The sequence below is a fragment of the Myxine glutinosa genome, chromosome 8 (genome assembly GCF_964187855.1).
Source record: "Myxine glutinosa chromosome 8, kmMyxGlut1.1, whole genome shotgun sequence".
In the NCBI taxonomy this organism is placed as follows: Eukaryota; Metazoa; Chordata; class Myxini; order Myxiniformes; family Myxinidae; genus Myxine; species Myxine glutinosa.
In genome coordinates, this window is record NC_136268.1 from 110,014,949 (window position 1) to 110,029,681 (window position 14,733).

The window sequence follows — 14,733 nt, forward strand, 5'->3', positions numbered from 1 at the left end:
TAAGATGGACATTGTGGTTACTGGGGGGTAAGGTGGCCATTGTGGTTACCATGGGGGTAAGGTGGCCATTGTGGTTACCATGGGGGTAAGGTAGCCATTGTGGTTACCACGTGTAAGGTGACCATTGTGGTTAGCAGGGTGCAAGGTGACCATAGTGGTTAGTAGGGTGTAAGGTGGACATTGTGGTTACTAGGGGGTAACATGACCATTTTGGTTACCATGGGGATAAGGTGGCCATTGTGGTTACCATGGGGGTAAGGTAGCCTTTGTGGTTACCAGGTGTAAGGTGACCATTGTGGTTAGTAGTGTGTAAGGTGGACATTGTGGTTACTATGGGGTAAGGTGGACATTGTGGTTACCAGGGGGTAAGGTGGACATTGTGGTTATCAGGGTATAAGGTGGACATTGTGGTTACCAGGGGGTAAGGTGGCCATTGTGGTACTAACTGGGGTTAAGGTGGCGATTGTGGTTAGCAGGGTATATGGTGGACATTGTGGTTAGCAGGGTATAAGGTGGACATTGTGGTTAGCAGGGTATATGGTGGACATTGTGGTTAGCAGGGTATATGGTGGACATTGTGGTTAACAGGGTATAAGGTGGGCATTGTGGTTAGCAGGGTATAAGGTGGCCATTGTAGTTACCAGGATATAAGGTGGACATTATGGTTAGCAGGGTATAAGGTGGACATTGTGGTTAGCAGGGTATAAGGTGGACATTGTGGTTAGCAGGGTATAAGGTGGACATTGTGGTTATCAGGGTATAAGGTGGACATTGTGGTTAGCAGGGTATAAGGTGGACATTGTGGTTAGCAGGGTATAAGGTGGACATTGTGGTTAGCAGGGTATAAGGTGGACATTGTGGTTAGCAGGGTATAAGGTGGACATTGTGGTTAGCAGGGTATAAGGTGGACATTGTGGTTAGCAGGGTATAAGGTGGACATTGTGGTTATCAGGGTATAAGGTGGACATTGTGGTTAGCAGGTATAAGGTGGACATTGTGGTTAGCAGGGTATAAGGTGGGCATTGTGGTTAGCAGGGTATAAGGTGGACATTGTGGTTAGTAGGGTATAAGGTGGACATTGTGGTTAGCAGGGTATAAGGTGGACATTGTGGTTATCAGGGTATAAGGTGGACATTGTGGTTATCAGGGTATAAGGTGGACATTGTGGTTAGCAGGGTATAAGGTGGACATTGTGGTTATCAGGGTGTAAGGTGGACATTGTGGTTATCAGGGTATAAGGTGGACATTGTGGTTAGCAGGGTATAAGGTGGACATTGTGGTTATCAGGGTGTAAGGTGGACATTGTGGTTATCAGGGTATAAGGTGGACATTGTGGTTATCAGGGTATAAGGTGGACATTGTGGTTATCAGGGTATTAGGTGGGCATTGTGGTTATCAGGGTATTAGGTGGGCATTGTGGTTAGCAGGGTATAAGGTGGACATTGTGGTTATCAGGGTATTAGGTGGGCATTGTGGTCCACAGACAGATGACGCACCTTCTCCCTGTCGATGATCTACATCGGGTGATATTGATTTTGCTTCTTTGGATCCGAGTCTCAAGTTTTCTGAATCACAGTTCAGTTCATTAAATCCACTTTCATACCAGAATTTATGATTAGACCGACCATTAGCAAAGTCTGCAAACGTTCCTTAATGACCTTTGAAAGACCATTAGTGTCGAGAGCATCTTGTCTGTTTGCAACAGGATAGTTTGTGGCAGCCCTTGATGAATGTGACATTGGTAGATCGGGTCTTGCTCTGACGTAGCCTGGTACGTAGGTGGGTCGAGACCCTTTGACTCTTCTCTCAAGGCAGCATGACGAGCCGGTTTGCCGAGACACCATTGGAGAACCGATGGCCATGTACGGACGACATGATCTTCAAAAACAGAATACCTGTTCTGGAACCACGGGTGGACCGTTACTGCTCGCTCTGACCCTGCATGGTCTGACGAGGACTATCATCGTTAAAGTGTTATCGTTAAAGGACATCGTTTGTGTCCCAAACCCATCCCTCTCTGTACCCACCGTACCCAGTCGTACCCAGCTGCTCCTGGACTCTGTGTCCTTTCCTCCTGACAAGGTGGAAAAGTTTCTGTCAACCCTCGACTCGGATTCTGCAACTGGACCTGACGGCATCAGCCCACGGGTCCTAAAATCCTGTTCTTCCGCTCTTTCACTCCCTCTCTCTGTTCTCTTCACCCTCTCTTTTGCTCAAGGTCATCTTCCATCTGCTTGGAAATCTGCCAACATCACCGCTTTGCACAAAAAAGGTGCAAAAACAGATCCCAGCAACTACAGACTAATCAGCCTTCTCCCAATTATCAGCAAAGTCATGGAATCCATCATTGCTTCAGATATGAAATCTTTCCTCTTCTCCAATGGCTTGATCTCTGATCATCAATTTGGTTTCAGACCTGGACAGTGGACACTCTACTCTGGACATGCTGCTTCTGCTTTCTCAACAATGGATGGAGGTCCTCAATGCCAAACAGGAAATTAGAGCAGTCTCCCTTGACATATCACGTGCCTTCGATACGGTCTGGCACCCCGCTCTGCTCACCAAACTCTCCTCTTTTGGTATCCATGGAAATCTCCACGCATGGCTGGCGGACTTCCTCTCTAGTCGTAGTCAACGTGTGGCCCTGAATGGGTTTCTCTCATCTCCTCTTCCTGTTCAGGCTGGAGTTCCACAAGGCAGTGTTCTGGGCCCTGTGCCTTTTCTGGTCTTCATCAATGATCTCTCTGACTCTCTTGAAAATCCTCTGTATCTCTTTGCTGATGACTCTACTCTCTGTCGCTCCATTCTTCATCCCTCAGATCGGCAGTCTGCTGCCTCCTCACTCTCTGCAGACCTGGACAAAATCACAGACTGGGTAAACAAGTGGAACATGTCTTTCAATCCTGACAAATCTCACACTCTTACGATGTCTCTCCGAAAAGACCGACTGGACAACCCTCCCATCCACTTTCTGAATAATCCTCTCCAAGAAGTTCTGTCACTCAAGCTTTTGGGTCTCACTATCTGCCATGATCTTTCCTGGGAAAACCACATTTCAAATCTGGCCTCCAAAGCCAGTCGCCGACTGGGCATCCTCCGTCGTGCGAAGTCCTTCCTTGGCACACCTGAGCTCCTCACCACATACAAGGCTTTCATCCGCAGCTCAATGGAATACTGCTCTCCCCTCTGGGCTGGTGCTCCTGCCTCACACCTAGCTCGTCTTCACGCTGTTGAAACCAAAGCATTCAGAATCATTGGAATCTCCCGCGATGAAGCTAACTCCAAGGGCCTCTCACTCACTCACTCACCGCAGGCAGGTTGGTGGTCTTTCCATCTTCTGCCGACTCCTCTCTGGCCTTGCCCCCCCCCCAGCTCTCTCTGGGCTCTGTCCCGCAAATATTCCTACAGGTCGCACAAGATCTGCCTGCAACCCTCTTATGGTCAAACTGCCAAAATCAAGACTCTCTGCTCACCTTAACTCCTTCATTCCTCTTTTCTCCTGCCTCTGGAACAAACTCCCTCACTCTCTTCAATCCCACTCCACCCTCCAGGTCTTTAAAACAGCTGTTCACCACCATCTCTTATCTTCCCCCATCCAAAACCTTGATCTTTTCTACCCCCGCTAATTTCACCCCAAATCCACTTTTTTGAAATACCAACTTCTGTCCTGGAAGTCCTTGGTGTCCTTGTGTTTTATACTTCTCCCTCCACCCTCCCCCCCCCCCCTTCCCACGCCTCCTCCCCCCAAGCCCTCTCCCTTCCACACATCTCCCTGCTCTCAAATGTTGTGTTTGTGTGCTTCCCCTTCTCTCCCCATCTTGTTTTCCGCTCCCTCTTTTTATATATTTTGTTTGTCTGGTTGATTTGTTTGTGAAGTAAATGTTAGCTCTTTCACGAGCCTCGATTCAGTATACAAAAAAAAAGAAAAAAAAAAAGATCCCACTGTGTCTTTTGACGAAGAGTAGGCCATTGTGTACCAGCGCTTCAACCAAATTCCAAATTCCTGTGCTGACCTTCAGTGGGGGCACTGCATCAATGACTCAGAAATGATGCAACCAGCAATTGTGTGCAGACCCGCAAAGGAAAATGTGGCCGGTGGGCCAAAAAGTCTGTATTCTCTAGGCATGGGTTGCAGGGTGTTTTGCTTATCTGGAATAAATGGTGACATGTGACATGTGACATGACATAGTGACACATGATGATGATAGTGACATGTTATAGTGACGTACGACTCCCATAGTGGCATCTGACTCTCATAGTGACATCTGACTAGGACTATTATGGTGACACAATGATGACACAAGCACAGTATGATAAACAGCCTCCACAAATGGTTGCTTATGACATGTGACATGTGATGTCACTTGGCTTGCGGGGAGGTTACTGTTACTACCCCCTCCTGTTTCCCCCCAGAGCACTTTGATTAGATCGATGTGGTGAATGTATTGATGTTTTAATGCTCCACTGTGGACACGAGGAGACTCTTGAGCAAACAGGGATGAATTGGACGCGACTGTGCTCTTGATAGAACAAGGGGACGATTTCACTGAGGATTTCGGTTTGGCCAATGTCACGTGGAGCCAATTATGGCTGACTGGTGGTTGCATGGAAACGACAGACTCATAATGACTGGGAATCGTATATGCTGCAGGAATTTAGTGTTGTACCTGCAGCAGATATTGTTCCGAAAATAGCATTGCCATTTCCGAGACGGCGAGGCCCCCTAATTTATTTAATATTTCCTTGACCTGCTGCTCCGAAACCATTTACGGTGACATGGCTTCGCCTCCGAGGAGCTTCCTCTGGTTCTCGTGCACTCGTGTTCAATTATCATTTTATTACTTCGAAAATGGAAGATTTTTCAAGTATGTTGGTCGGTTTGTTATTACTTGGCAAAAAATTTTTTTGGTGTTGGTCACTCCGGTTTGTGTGTGTGTTTGTGTGTTTGTCTGGCCGCTCACTTATACTTGCCTTCAGGTTACAGTTTTTAACCGATCTTCACGAAACTTCACCAAACGGTAGAGTTTGTGGTCCGACAAATTCCTATGTATTTTTGAGTTCAAAAGGTCACAAGGTCAACATAGGCCAAAGGTCAACCACGTTTTTCCAATTTCTAAAATCCTCAATTTTCATCCAATTGACCTGAAATTTGACGAGGATTTACATATCGGCTAACTGAATTCAACCACTAACTATTTTTGAGACCAGCATAGGCCAAAAGGTCAACATAGGCCAAAGGTCAACCACTTTTTTTGGAATTTCTAACATCCTCAATTTTCATCCGATTGACTTGACATTTGAAGAGGATTTACATATCAGTTAACTGAATTCAACCACCAACTATTTTTGAGATCGACGTAGGCCAAAAGGTCAACGTAGGCCAAAGGTCAACAACAATTTCAAATTTCTAAAATCCTCAATTTTCATCCGATTGATTTGAAATTTTAATAGGCTTTTCATATCGGCAAACTGATTTCAACCACCATTTTTTTTTCAGATCAACATTGGTCATAACGTCAACATAGGCCAAAGGTCAACTACTTTTTTTGAAATTTCTAAAATTCTCAATTTTCTTCCGATTGACTTGAAATTTGAATAGGATTTCCATATCAGCGAACTGAATTCAACCACCAACTATTTTTGAGATCAGTGGAGGCCAAAAGGTCAACATAGTCCAAAGGTCAACCACTTTCTCCAAATTTCTAAAATCCTCAAATTTCTAAAATTGTCAATTTTCATCAGATTTTTTTTTTTTTTTTTTTTTTTGTATACAAGATCGAGGCTCGTGAAAGAGCGAACATTAATCACACAGAAAGACAAACCGACACATAAAACATATAACATCGGGAGCGGTAGACAAGATGGGGAGAGAGGGGGAAGGACACAAACACATTTGAGAGCAGGGACCGAGAGACATGGAGACATCGAGAGATCTGAGAGAGGGCGAGGGCTTTGGGGGGGGGGGGGAGGGATGGGAAGGGGGGGAGTGGGAGAGGTATAAAACATATGGACACTGCCAGGACTTCCAGGAAAGAAGTTGGAATTTCAAACAAGGTGGATCTGGGGTGAATTAGCGGGCGTAGAAAAGATCAAGGTTTTGGATGGGGGAAGATAAGAGATGGTGGTCAACAGCTGTTTTAAAGACCTGGAGGGAGGAGTGGGATTGAAGGGAGTGAGGGAGTTTGTTCCAGAGGCGGGAGAAAAGAGGAATGAAAGAGTGAAGGTGAGCAGAGAGCCGAGATTTCGGCAGTTTAACCATCAGAGGGTTGCTGGCAGATCTTGTGCGACCTGTAGGAATATTTGGGGGACAGAGCACAGAGAGAGCTGGGGGTGCAAGGCCGGAGAGGAGTCGGTAGAAGACAGAAAGACCAACTACCTGCCTGCGGTGAGTGAGTGAAAGGCCCTCAGAGATAGCTTCATCGCGGGAGATTCCAATAATTCTGAAAGCTTTGGTTTCAACAGCGTGAAGCCGAGCTAGGTGTGAGGCAGGAGCACCGGCCCATAGGGGAGAACAGTATTCCATTGAGCTGTGGATGAAAGCCTTGTATGTGGTGAGGAGCTCAGGTGTGCCGAGGAAGGACTTCGCACGACGGAGGATGCCCAGTCGGCGACTGGCTTTGGAGGCCAGCTTGGAAATGTGGTTTTCCCAAGAAAGATCATGGCAGATAGTGAGACCCAAAAGCTTGAGCGACAGAACTTCTTGGAGAGGATTGTTGAGAAAGTAGATGGGAGGGTTGTCCAGTCGATCTTTTCGGAGAGACATCGTAAGAGTGTGAGATTTGTCAGGATTGAAAGACATGTTCCACTTGTTTGACCAGTCTGTGATTTTGTCCAAGTCTTCAGAGAGTGAGGAGGCTGCAGACTGCCGATCTGAGGGAAGAGGAATGGAGCGGCAGAGAGTGGAGTCATCAGCAAAGAGATAGAGAGGATTTTCAAGAGAGTCAGAGAGATCATTGATGAAGACCAGAAAAAGCACAGGACCCAGAACACTGACTTGGGGAACTCCAGCCTGAACAGGAAGAGGAGATGAGAGAAACCCATTCAGGGCCACACGTTGACGACGACTAGAGAGGAAGTCCGCCAGCCATGCGTGGAGATTTCCATGGATACCAAAGGAGGAGAGTTTGGTGAGCAGAGCGGGGTGCCAGACCGTATCGAAGGCACGTGATATGTCGAGGGAGACAGCTCTAATTTCCTGTTTGGCATTGAGGACCTCCATCCATTGTTGAGACAGCAGAAGCAGCATGTCCAGAGTAGAGTGACCTGGTCTGAAACCAAATTGATGATCAGAGATCAAGCCATTGGAGAAGAGGAAAGATTTCATATCCGAAGCAATGATGGATTCCATGACTTTGCTGATAATTGGGAGAAGGCTGATTGGTCTGTAGTTGCTAGGATCTGTTTTTGCACCTTTTTTGTGCAAAGCGGTGATGTTGGCTGATTTCCAAGCAGATGGCAGTTGACCTTGAGCAAAAGAGAGGGTGAAGAGAACAGAGAGAGGGTGAGATAGAGCGGCAGAGCAGGATTTTAGGACCCATGGGCTGATGCCGTCGGGTCCAGTTGCAGAATCAGAGTCGAGGGTTGACAGAAACTTTTCCACCTTGTCAGGAGGAAAGGACACGGAGTCCAGGAGCAGCTGGGTACGACTGGGTATGGTGGGTACAGAGAGGGATGGGTTTGGGACACAAGATTTAGAGGCAAACACAGAGTTGAGGCATTCAGCTTTTTCATGTGCGGAGTCAGCTCGAGAGTTTGAGCCGTTTGAGGTAAGGGAGGGGATGGAGGGGGAACAAACACCAGAAACGGATTTGACCAGACGCCACCAGGATTTGGAAGAGGGAGACAGATAAGAGAGTTCGGTTTTGAGAACGGAGAGATATTGTTTCCTGGCTCTCCTGAGGGTGGACACACACTTGTTTCGGGCTTTGTGAAAGGAAATGAGATTTCCATCCGTTGGATTTGCTTTCCAGGAGACGAAGGCAAGTTGTTTCTGGGCAACAGCCTCACCACAAGATTCCGTGTACCATGGACGGGAGGAAGGGTATGACAACTGAAGACGAGATGGGATAAATCTGTGCATGAGAGAGAGCAATTTACTTTGGAAGAATTCCCAGGATGAGTTGATGTCAGAGGTGGTAGAGATGGGAGACCAGTCCAGATGATTGATGGCTGCTTGAAGACCGTGCCAGTTGGCCTGAGTGAAATGTCAAACTCGTCGACGCTGAGCAGGCTCCCTGAGGATGGTCAGAGAGATGTCCACTTTAACAAGGACATGATCAGATGATCCGATTGGAGCAGAAGAAGAGCAGCAGACATTTTCAGGGAAGTTAGTCATAACCACGTCCAGAAGAGAAGATGCTCCGTTGACTGAGATCCGGGTCGGGAAATTGACAGATTGTGTCAGTCCCAGTGAGTCGCAGAAGTCCTTTGCTGAGGAGTCATGGCTGGTGAGAGAGGTACCCACACCCAGCCAACTGGCATGATGACAGTTGAAATCACCACATATGAGGAAGAGAGAGTTGGGATGAGTAGATAGAAGTTGGTCCATATTATCAGACAGCGAGATGTAGATGGAGTCATCACTGTTTGGTGGACAGTACAACACACATATGAACAAGAGGTGGGAGCGAAGGGAAAGCCGTAGCCAGAGGTATTCCAGGGGGTGAGGTGGAGAGAGTGCAGTGCAGGGCGAGTGAGGAAGAGAGTTTTTGATAAAGATAGCAACCCCACCTCCAGGACGAGGCTCAGGTCTATCATACCGGAGGAGGGAGTAGCCCGGGAGAGATACTAAGGAATCAGAGACATCATGAGGGAGGAAAGTTTCTGTTAAGCAGATCACGGCTGGTTTGACAGAAGCAACCTGTTTGGAGAGATCAGTTAAGTTTGAACGAAGGCCCCGGATGTTTGAGGTCCATACCGTTAATGAAGAGGAAGGGGGAGCATCGGATACAGAACAGGGGGGAGGAGGGGTAGGGTAAGATGTGGAAGAGGTGGAAGAGGTAGGGAGAGCTGTTGAAGGTGTGTCAGAGATTTCAGAATAGCTCGAAGAAAGGGAAGGATGGGGCGGACAAAAGGTTTGATGGTGATTGGGTGAGGCACAATGAGGTGTTATTTGAGGAGGGGGAAGAGCGAGGCAGAAGGTTGGGGGAGATGGAGGTGAGAGTTGGAAGGGGGAAGAAGCAGGGAGGATGCTTTGAGGAGGGGGAGTGAGAGGACGGAAATTGAGAAGAAATGAGGGTGGGGAGATTTGAAGGGGAGGGGCGAGGGGGGAGTTTGGGAGGGAAGGGACAAGGGGAGGGATTTGAAAGGGATGGGATATGGGGGAGATTTGGAGGGGAGGGGTGAGGGAGGAGTCTAGGAGGGGTGGGGCGAGGGGGAGTCTTGGAGGGGAGGGGTGAGGGGGTAGTTTAGGAGGGAGGGGGCAAGGGGGGAGATTTGAAAGGGATGGGTGATGGGGAGGATTAGGAGGGGAGGGGAAAGGGGGAAGATTTGAAAGGGATGGGTGATGGGGAAGATTTGGAGGGGAGGGGTGATGGGGAAGATTTGGAGTGGAAGGGTTATGGGGAAGATTTGGAGGGGAGGGGTGAGATTTGATTTTAGAAAGTGTACGATTGATGGGAAACGAACATTTATTGCAAAATGAGTTTCTTGTGACATTCGAGTTAAAATACGTTTAAGGATGGAGGATGGAGTGCAGGAGAGTTTAGGGAATGTAGAAAAAAGGCACTATAGGAGATGGAATTTTGTTTTGGGATGAATAGATTTGGTGAGCAAGTCGAAAGCAGCCTTTTAAAGAAGAAGAAGAAAAAGGTGTTATAATATATGATGGAATACATAACTTGAGGGGAAAGTGTAAACATTGAAGGTTAATAACAGTGAAAACTATCTGGGGAAATGGGGGAGAAACACGTGGTCGAAGAACGAATGAACGAACGAATAAGAATGAATAAACGAAAGAGAACAGAGAAGGAAATGTTTTTTTTTTTTGGGGGGGAGTTGAGATTTACACAAGGAAGTAGGCTATGGGGTGAAAAGACTGGGAAAACAGAGAACGAAAGTTATTGGATCACAAACGACGGACCGCTGAGAGAAAAACAAAGCCTCAAGGTTGTACAGTGTATACTGTACAAGGCCTCAAGACACGACATGAATTAACACGATTTTCAATACAGGTATGAAAGATTTGCACCGAAAATCTTCGTCGGGACACAATATACTTACACACACCATAAAATAAATACAGTTATAACGAAAATACAAATGGGAACAATTACTTAACTTCGATTTCAAATCGCTCGCGACGCGGCAAAGGCCTTGCTCGCGACGCAGCAAACAGACGATTAATTTATGAAAGATAAACACCGAGAAACTTCCAAGGTGCACACTATAACTTCACACACCGAAAGATAAATACAGTTTCGACAAAATACAATTGTGAACAGACTTAAGTTTGAAAACGTGGAGACCGTGTGGAGCTTCGAGAATCCCTGCCACCGTCTCCAAGATCTCCGAGTGATGGAAATTAATGTAGAAGGAAGTAGAGGACGGGGAAGACCGAGAAAGACTTGGCTAAAGATGGTGGAAGAAGAAATGCGGGCAAGGGGGTTAACAAGGAGAGATGCAGAAAATAGGGCAAAATGGAGAAGATTGTCATGGGGACCGCAAGGCTAACCCCCGCTCTAGCAGGGAAAATGGCCTTAAAATGGTCATGAGCCTCGATTAACTTAAACTTTGAAGACGATTTGCATGTCAGGTCACTGAATTCAACCACTAATTGTTTTTGAGGTCAAAAGGATGCTATATATATATACTGAGTGCCATTCAACTTTTTTTTTTTCTTTTTTTTTTTTTCTATACTGAATCGAGGCTCGTGAAAGAGCTGACAACCGCGAGGGAAAGACAAAGACAGTACATGGGGACCGCGAGGGAAAGACAAAGACAGCACATAGGGACCGCGAGGGAAAGACAAAGACAGTACATGGGGACCGCGAGGGAAAGTTTGTTGTTGTTGTTTGTTCTGTTTTGCCAAGTGTTGCTCTACTCGTGATTTTTCATTCTGTCTGTTTGTTTGTTTGTCACTCGCCTACAGGTCACAATTCTAACCCGATCGTCATGAAACTTCACCAAGCTGTAGAGATCGTCACAATTGAGAAGCCTATTTATTTTGAGTTCAAAGGTCAACTCTAGGTCAAACTTCCAAAATCATCAATTTTCATCCGATTGACTTAAAAATTTAACAGCATTTGCATAGCGCCTCACTGAATTGGGAAACCAACTATTTTTGAGGTCAAAGGTCAACTCTAGGTCAAATTTCCAAAATCATCAATTTTCATATGAAAAAACATCAATTTTCATCAGATTGACTTGACATTTTAAAGCATTTGCATAGTGCCTCACTGAATTGGGAAACTAACTTTTTTTGAGGGCAAAAGGTCAAAGGTCAACTCAAGGTCAAACTTCCAATATCGTCAATTTTCATCTGAAAACCCGTCAATTTTCATCCGATTGACTGAAAATCTAACAGCATCAGCATCACTCACTATCACATCATCAGCATCACATCATCACATCATCATCATCAGCATCACAGCATCATCAATTCAGAATTTGAAAATCATAGTGCCTCACTGAATTGGGAAAATAACTATATTTGAGGTCAAAAGGTGCTCTGCATGACGTCTTCTTGTTCTGTTTGTCTGTTTGTTTGTTTGTTGGTCTGTATGTCAGTCGCCAACAGGTCACAATTTTCAACCGATCTTCAAGAAACTTCACCAAATGGTAGAGTTGGTCATAAGCAAGAAGCCTTTTGTTTTTGGGGTCAAAAGGTCAATATGTCAACATAGGCTAAAGATCACCAACTGTCAAATTTATAAAATCCTCAATTTTCATCTGATTGACTTGAAATTTAAGAGGATTTGCATATCTCGTCACTGAATTCATCCACCAAGTATTTTTGAGGTCAACATAGGCCAAAAGGTTAACATCGGCCAAATTTCTGAAATCCTCAATTTTTATCCGATTAGCTTGAAATTTGAAGATGACTTGCATGTCTGGTCGCTGAATTCAACTAGCAAGTATTTTTGAGGTCCACAAAAGGACATGATGATGATAGTGACATATTATAGTGATGTATGACTCCCATAGTTGCATGTGACTCTCATAGTGACATCTGACTGGGACTATCATTTCATATCGGCTATCAGTGAGTGAGGTACACTGTTACCAAAAGGTCAACAAAAGCCAAATTTCTAAAATCCTCAATTTTCATCTGGTTGACTTGAAATTTGAAGAGGATTTGCATACCAGGTCACCTAATTAAACCACCAATTATTTTGAGGTCGTCATAGGCCAACAACTTATTTTTGGTATTTGGCAAGTATGCTATGCACGCCATATTTCTTGTTTATTTATTTGCTCTCATAATCTCCTTAAAAGGAGTCTGCTATTCTTGGATGTGAGAAGGGATTTTTTTAAACATTAATTATTTTATCCACCAGGGAAAATGCACAATGTTTGGCAGCTCCTTCGACTCGTCCGTCTCGCCATCTGTCTATGCTTCAAGTAAAAATGCTAGTCGTCCTTTGTTTATACCACAGGTGGACCCTGGAAATCAACACCATGCGGGGACCGCCATGAAAGATGGCGATGAGGAGTTTGATGGTGACGAAATGGACAAGAAGGACGGGGGGAGAGAGGATCCCAAAGGCGATTCGGACATCCAGGAGGTGCCAACGTCGGTGGACAACACACCCGAAGTCCTGAGCAAGGCATTATCCGGGCTTTCGTCGAGGTCGGTGACTGCCTGTGTGTATTTTGAACTCAGAACGGTGTCCTTTTACATTGTATGACTGCGGGGTGAGGGCAGCACGGACAATCCGATTGGCTTTTTAACACTTGTGCTCTTTTGGAGGAAAGGAATAAATAAGCTTAATGTATCCATGGGATTTTTCAGATCGTGGAACTAGCTCGCTGTCAGCACAGATTAAGAGCATCTGGCGGAGGCTTGGGCCGGGCAGCAGTGTTGAATTCCACAACACGTGTTGCTTGTTGCTGCAACTTGAGTGCTTGTTATGACATAACGGGTGTTTATAAACCTTGCGGATTTACACGGCCTCGGTGCAATGCATGACAGGTTAAGATCATCGTTTTAAATAATTAAACCTTCAGTGTGTTTGAATTGATCTGTTGGAGGTACTTTTAACCATTTCCTCGTGGCAGGAAGCTGGTCGTTTCTGTTGTTTCCCGAAAGAGGGTTTATTTCGAATCGGATCTTCAAAATTAGCAAATGAATACTGATATTTCCCTATAAATAGCATTTTCATTCCCCAGCGACATTCAATCGCTTTGTGCCCCCTTATCACATCCATATTCATGTTGAGTATTATATTCTCATTTCCATGGCTATGGTCTCCCATAATTCAATCTTGTTCGCTGCTGCCCGAGGTATTCGCTTTTAAAAAATCATGTATGACTTGCGGATGTTGCTGCAGCTTAATATGTTAATAGGATTTATTTTTACCTCATAGTTGTACCAAATATATTTTTTGTATTAAATTTTCACCAGGACTTTTTTTTTTGCATATGCAGTGTAATTACCTCCGCCACTGAAGGTGGATGAGGTTATGTTTTCACCCCTGTCTGTTTTTGAACAAGATATCTCAAAAAGGTTGTGGACGGATTTGGACGAAATTTGACAGAGAGGTAGTGTATGTGACAAGGACGAAATGATTCGATTTTGGTGACGATCCGTAATCGGATCCGGCTACTAGTCAGGTTCACTATGTTTTTTCGTTCAAAATCATGGTAGATTAGCAAACCTATACATTTTTGGAAACGTTATTACATGGAAAATCTGAAAATCAATGTTTACATTTGCCAATTCCGACCAATTCGATTCGACCAATTCGATTCGACCAATTCGACCAATTCCATTCGACCAATTCGACCATTCGACCAATCGCTTCGATCGACCATTCGACCATTCGACCAATTCGATCGATTCGATTCGATTCATCGAATTCGATTCGATCGACCATTCGACCAATTCGATTTGCCAATCAATTTGACCGACCTTTGCTTGTGTGGAACGGACTGTGAAAACGATGCGGACTATATTGTCGGATACGACACACAGGACAGTGATGACGAACTCTAAATGGCATATTCTGTAATCGTGTATGTTTGATGCCATTGACTGCCTGTGTATATTTTGTCATTGACTGCCTGTGTAGATGTGAAGTTATACTGACTGCATGTGTATATATGATTTTGCTGACTGCCTGTGTATGTTTGGTGATATGAATTATTGTGACACATTTTGATGTTATTAACTGCCTGTACAAAATGATAACATGTATTTGATTATGCAACTTATCGCGAATATAAAGACAGTATTTTGCAATTCAAAACCTTTGATTCGTGTCTTACCATTCCCCATAGCACTAATTTGATACTTTCATTGGATTCCTTGTCCCTGAAAATATAGGTTTAGTATATTTTAAAAAGTTTTTAGGGTAATTAGAGGCAGAAATAGAACAAAATATGTATTTTACAGTGGCCATTTTGAAAATCCAAAATGGCCGCCATGCAGGTATCTCTCCAAATGTAAACATTGATTTTTAGTTTCCTTATGCTATAACCTTTCCAAAAATGTATAGGTTTGCTAATCTACCATGATTTTGAACGAAATATAATTTATTGACAAAGTGAACCTGACTATACTAGAATTTAAAA

At 44.8% G+C, this 14,733-nt stretch overlaps 1 protein-coding gene across 1 annotated transcript in view; it reads left to right on the top strand.

The window, feature by feature from the left end:
- The window catches only part of LOC137432838 (phosphatidate cytidylyltransferase 2), a 36,605-nt gene that overhangs the window by 943 nt on the left and 20,929 nt on the right, over nt 1–14,733 (top strand). Inside the window, exon 2 of the mRNA XM_068125086.2 lies at nt 12,597–12,790. Coding sequence (XP_067981187.2) covers nt 12,597–12,790 — 194 coding nt within the window. The remainder of the gene's footprint in view (nt 1–12,596; nt 12,791–14,733) is intronic.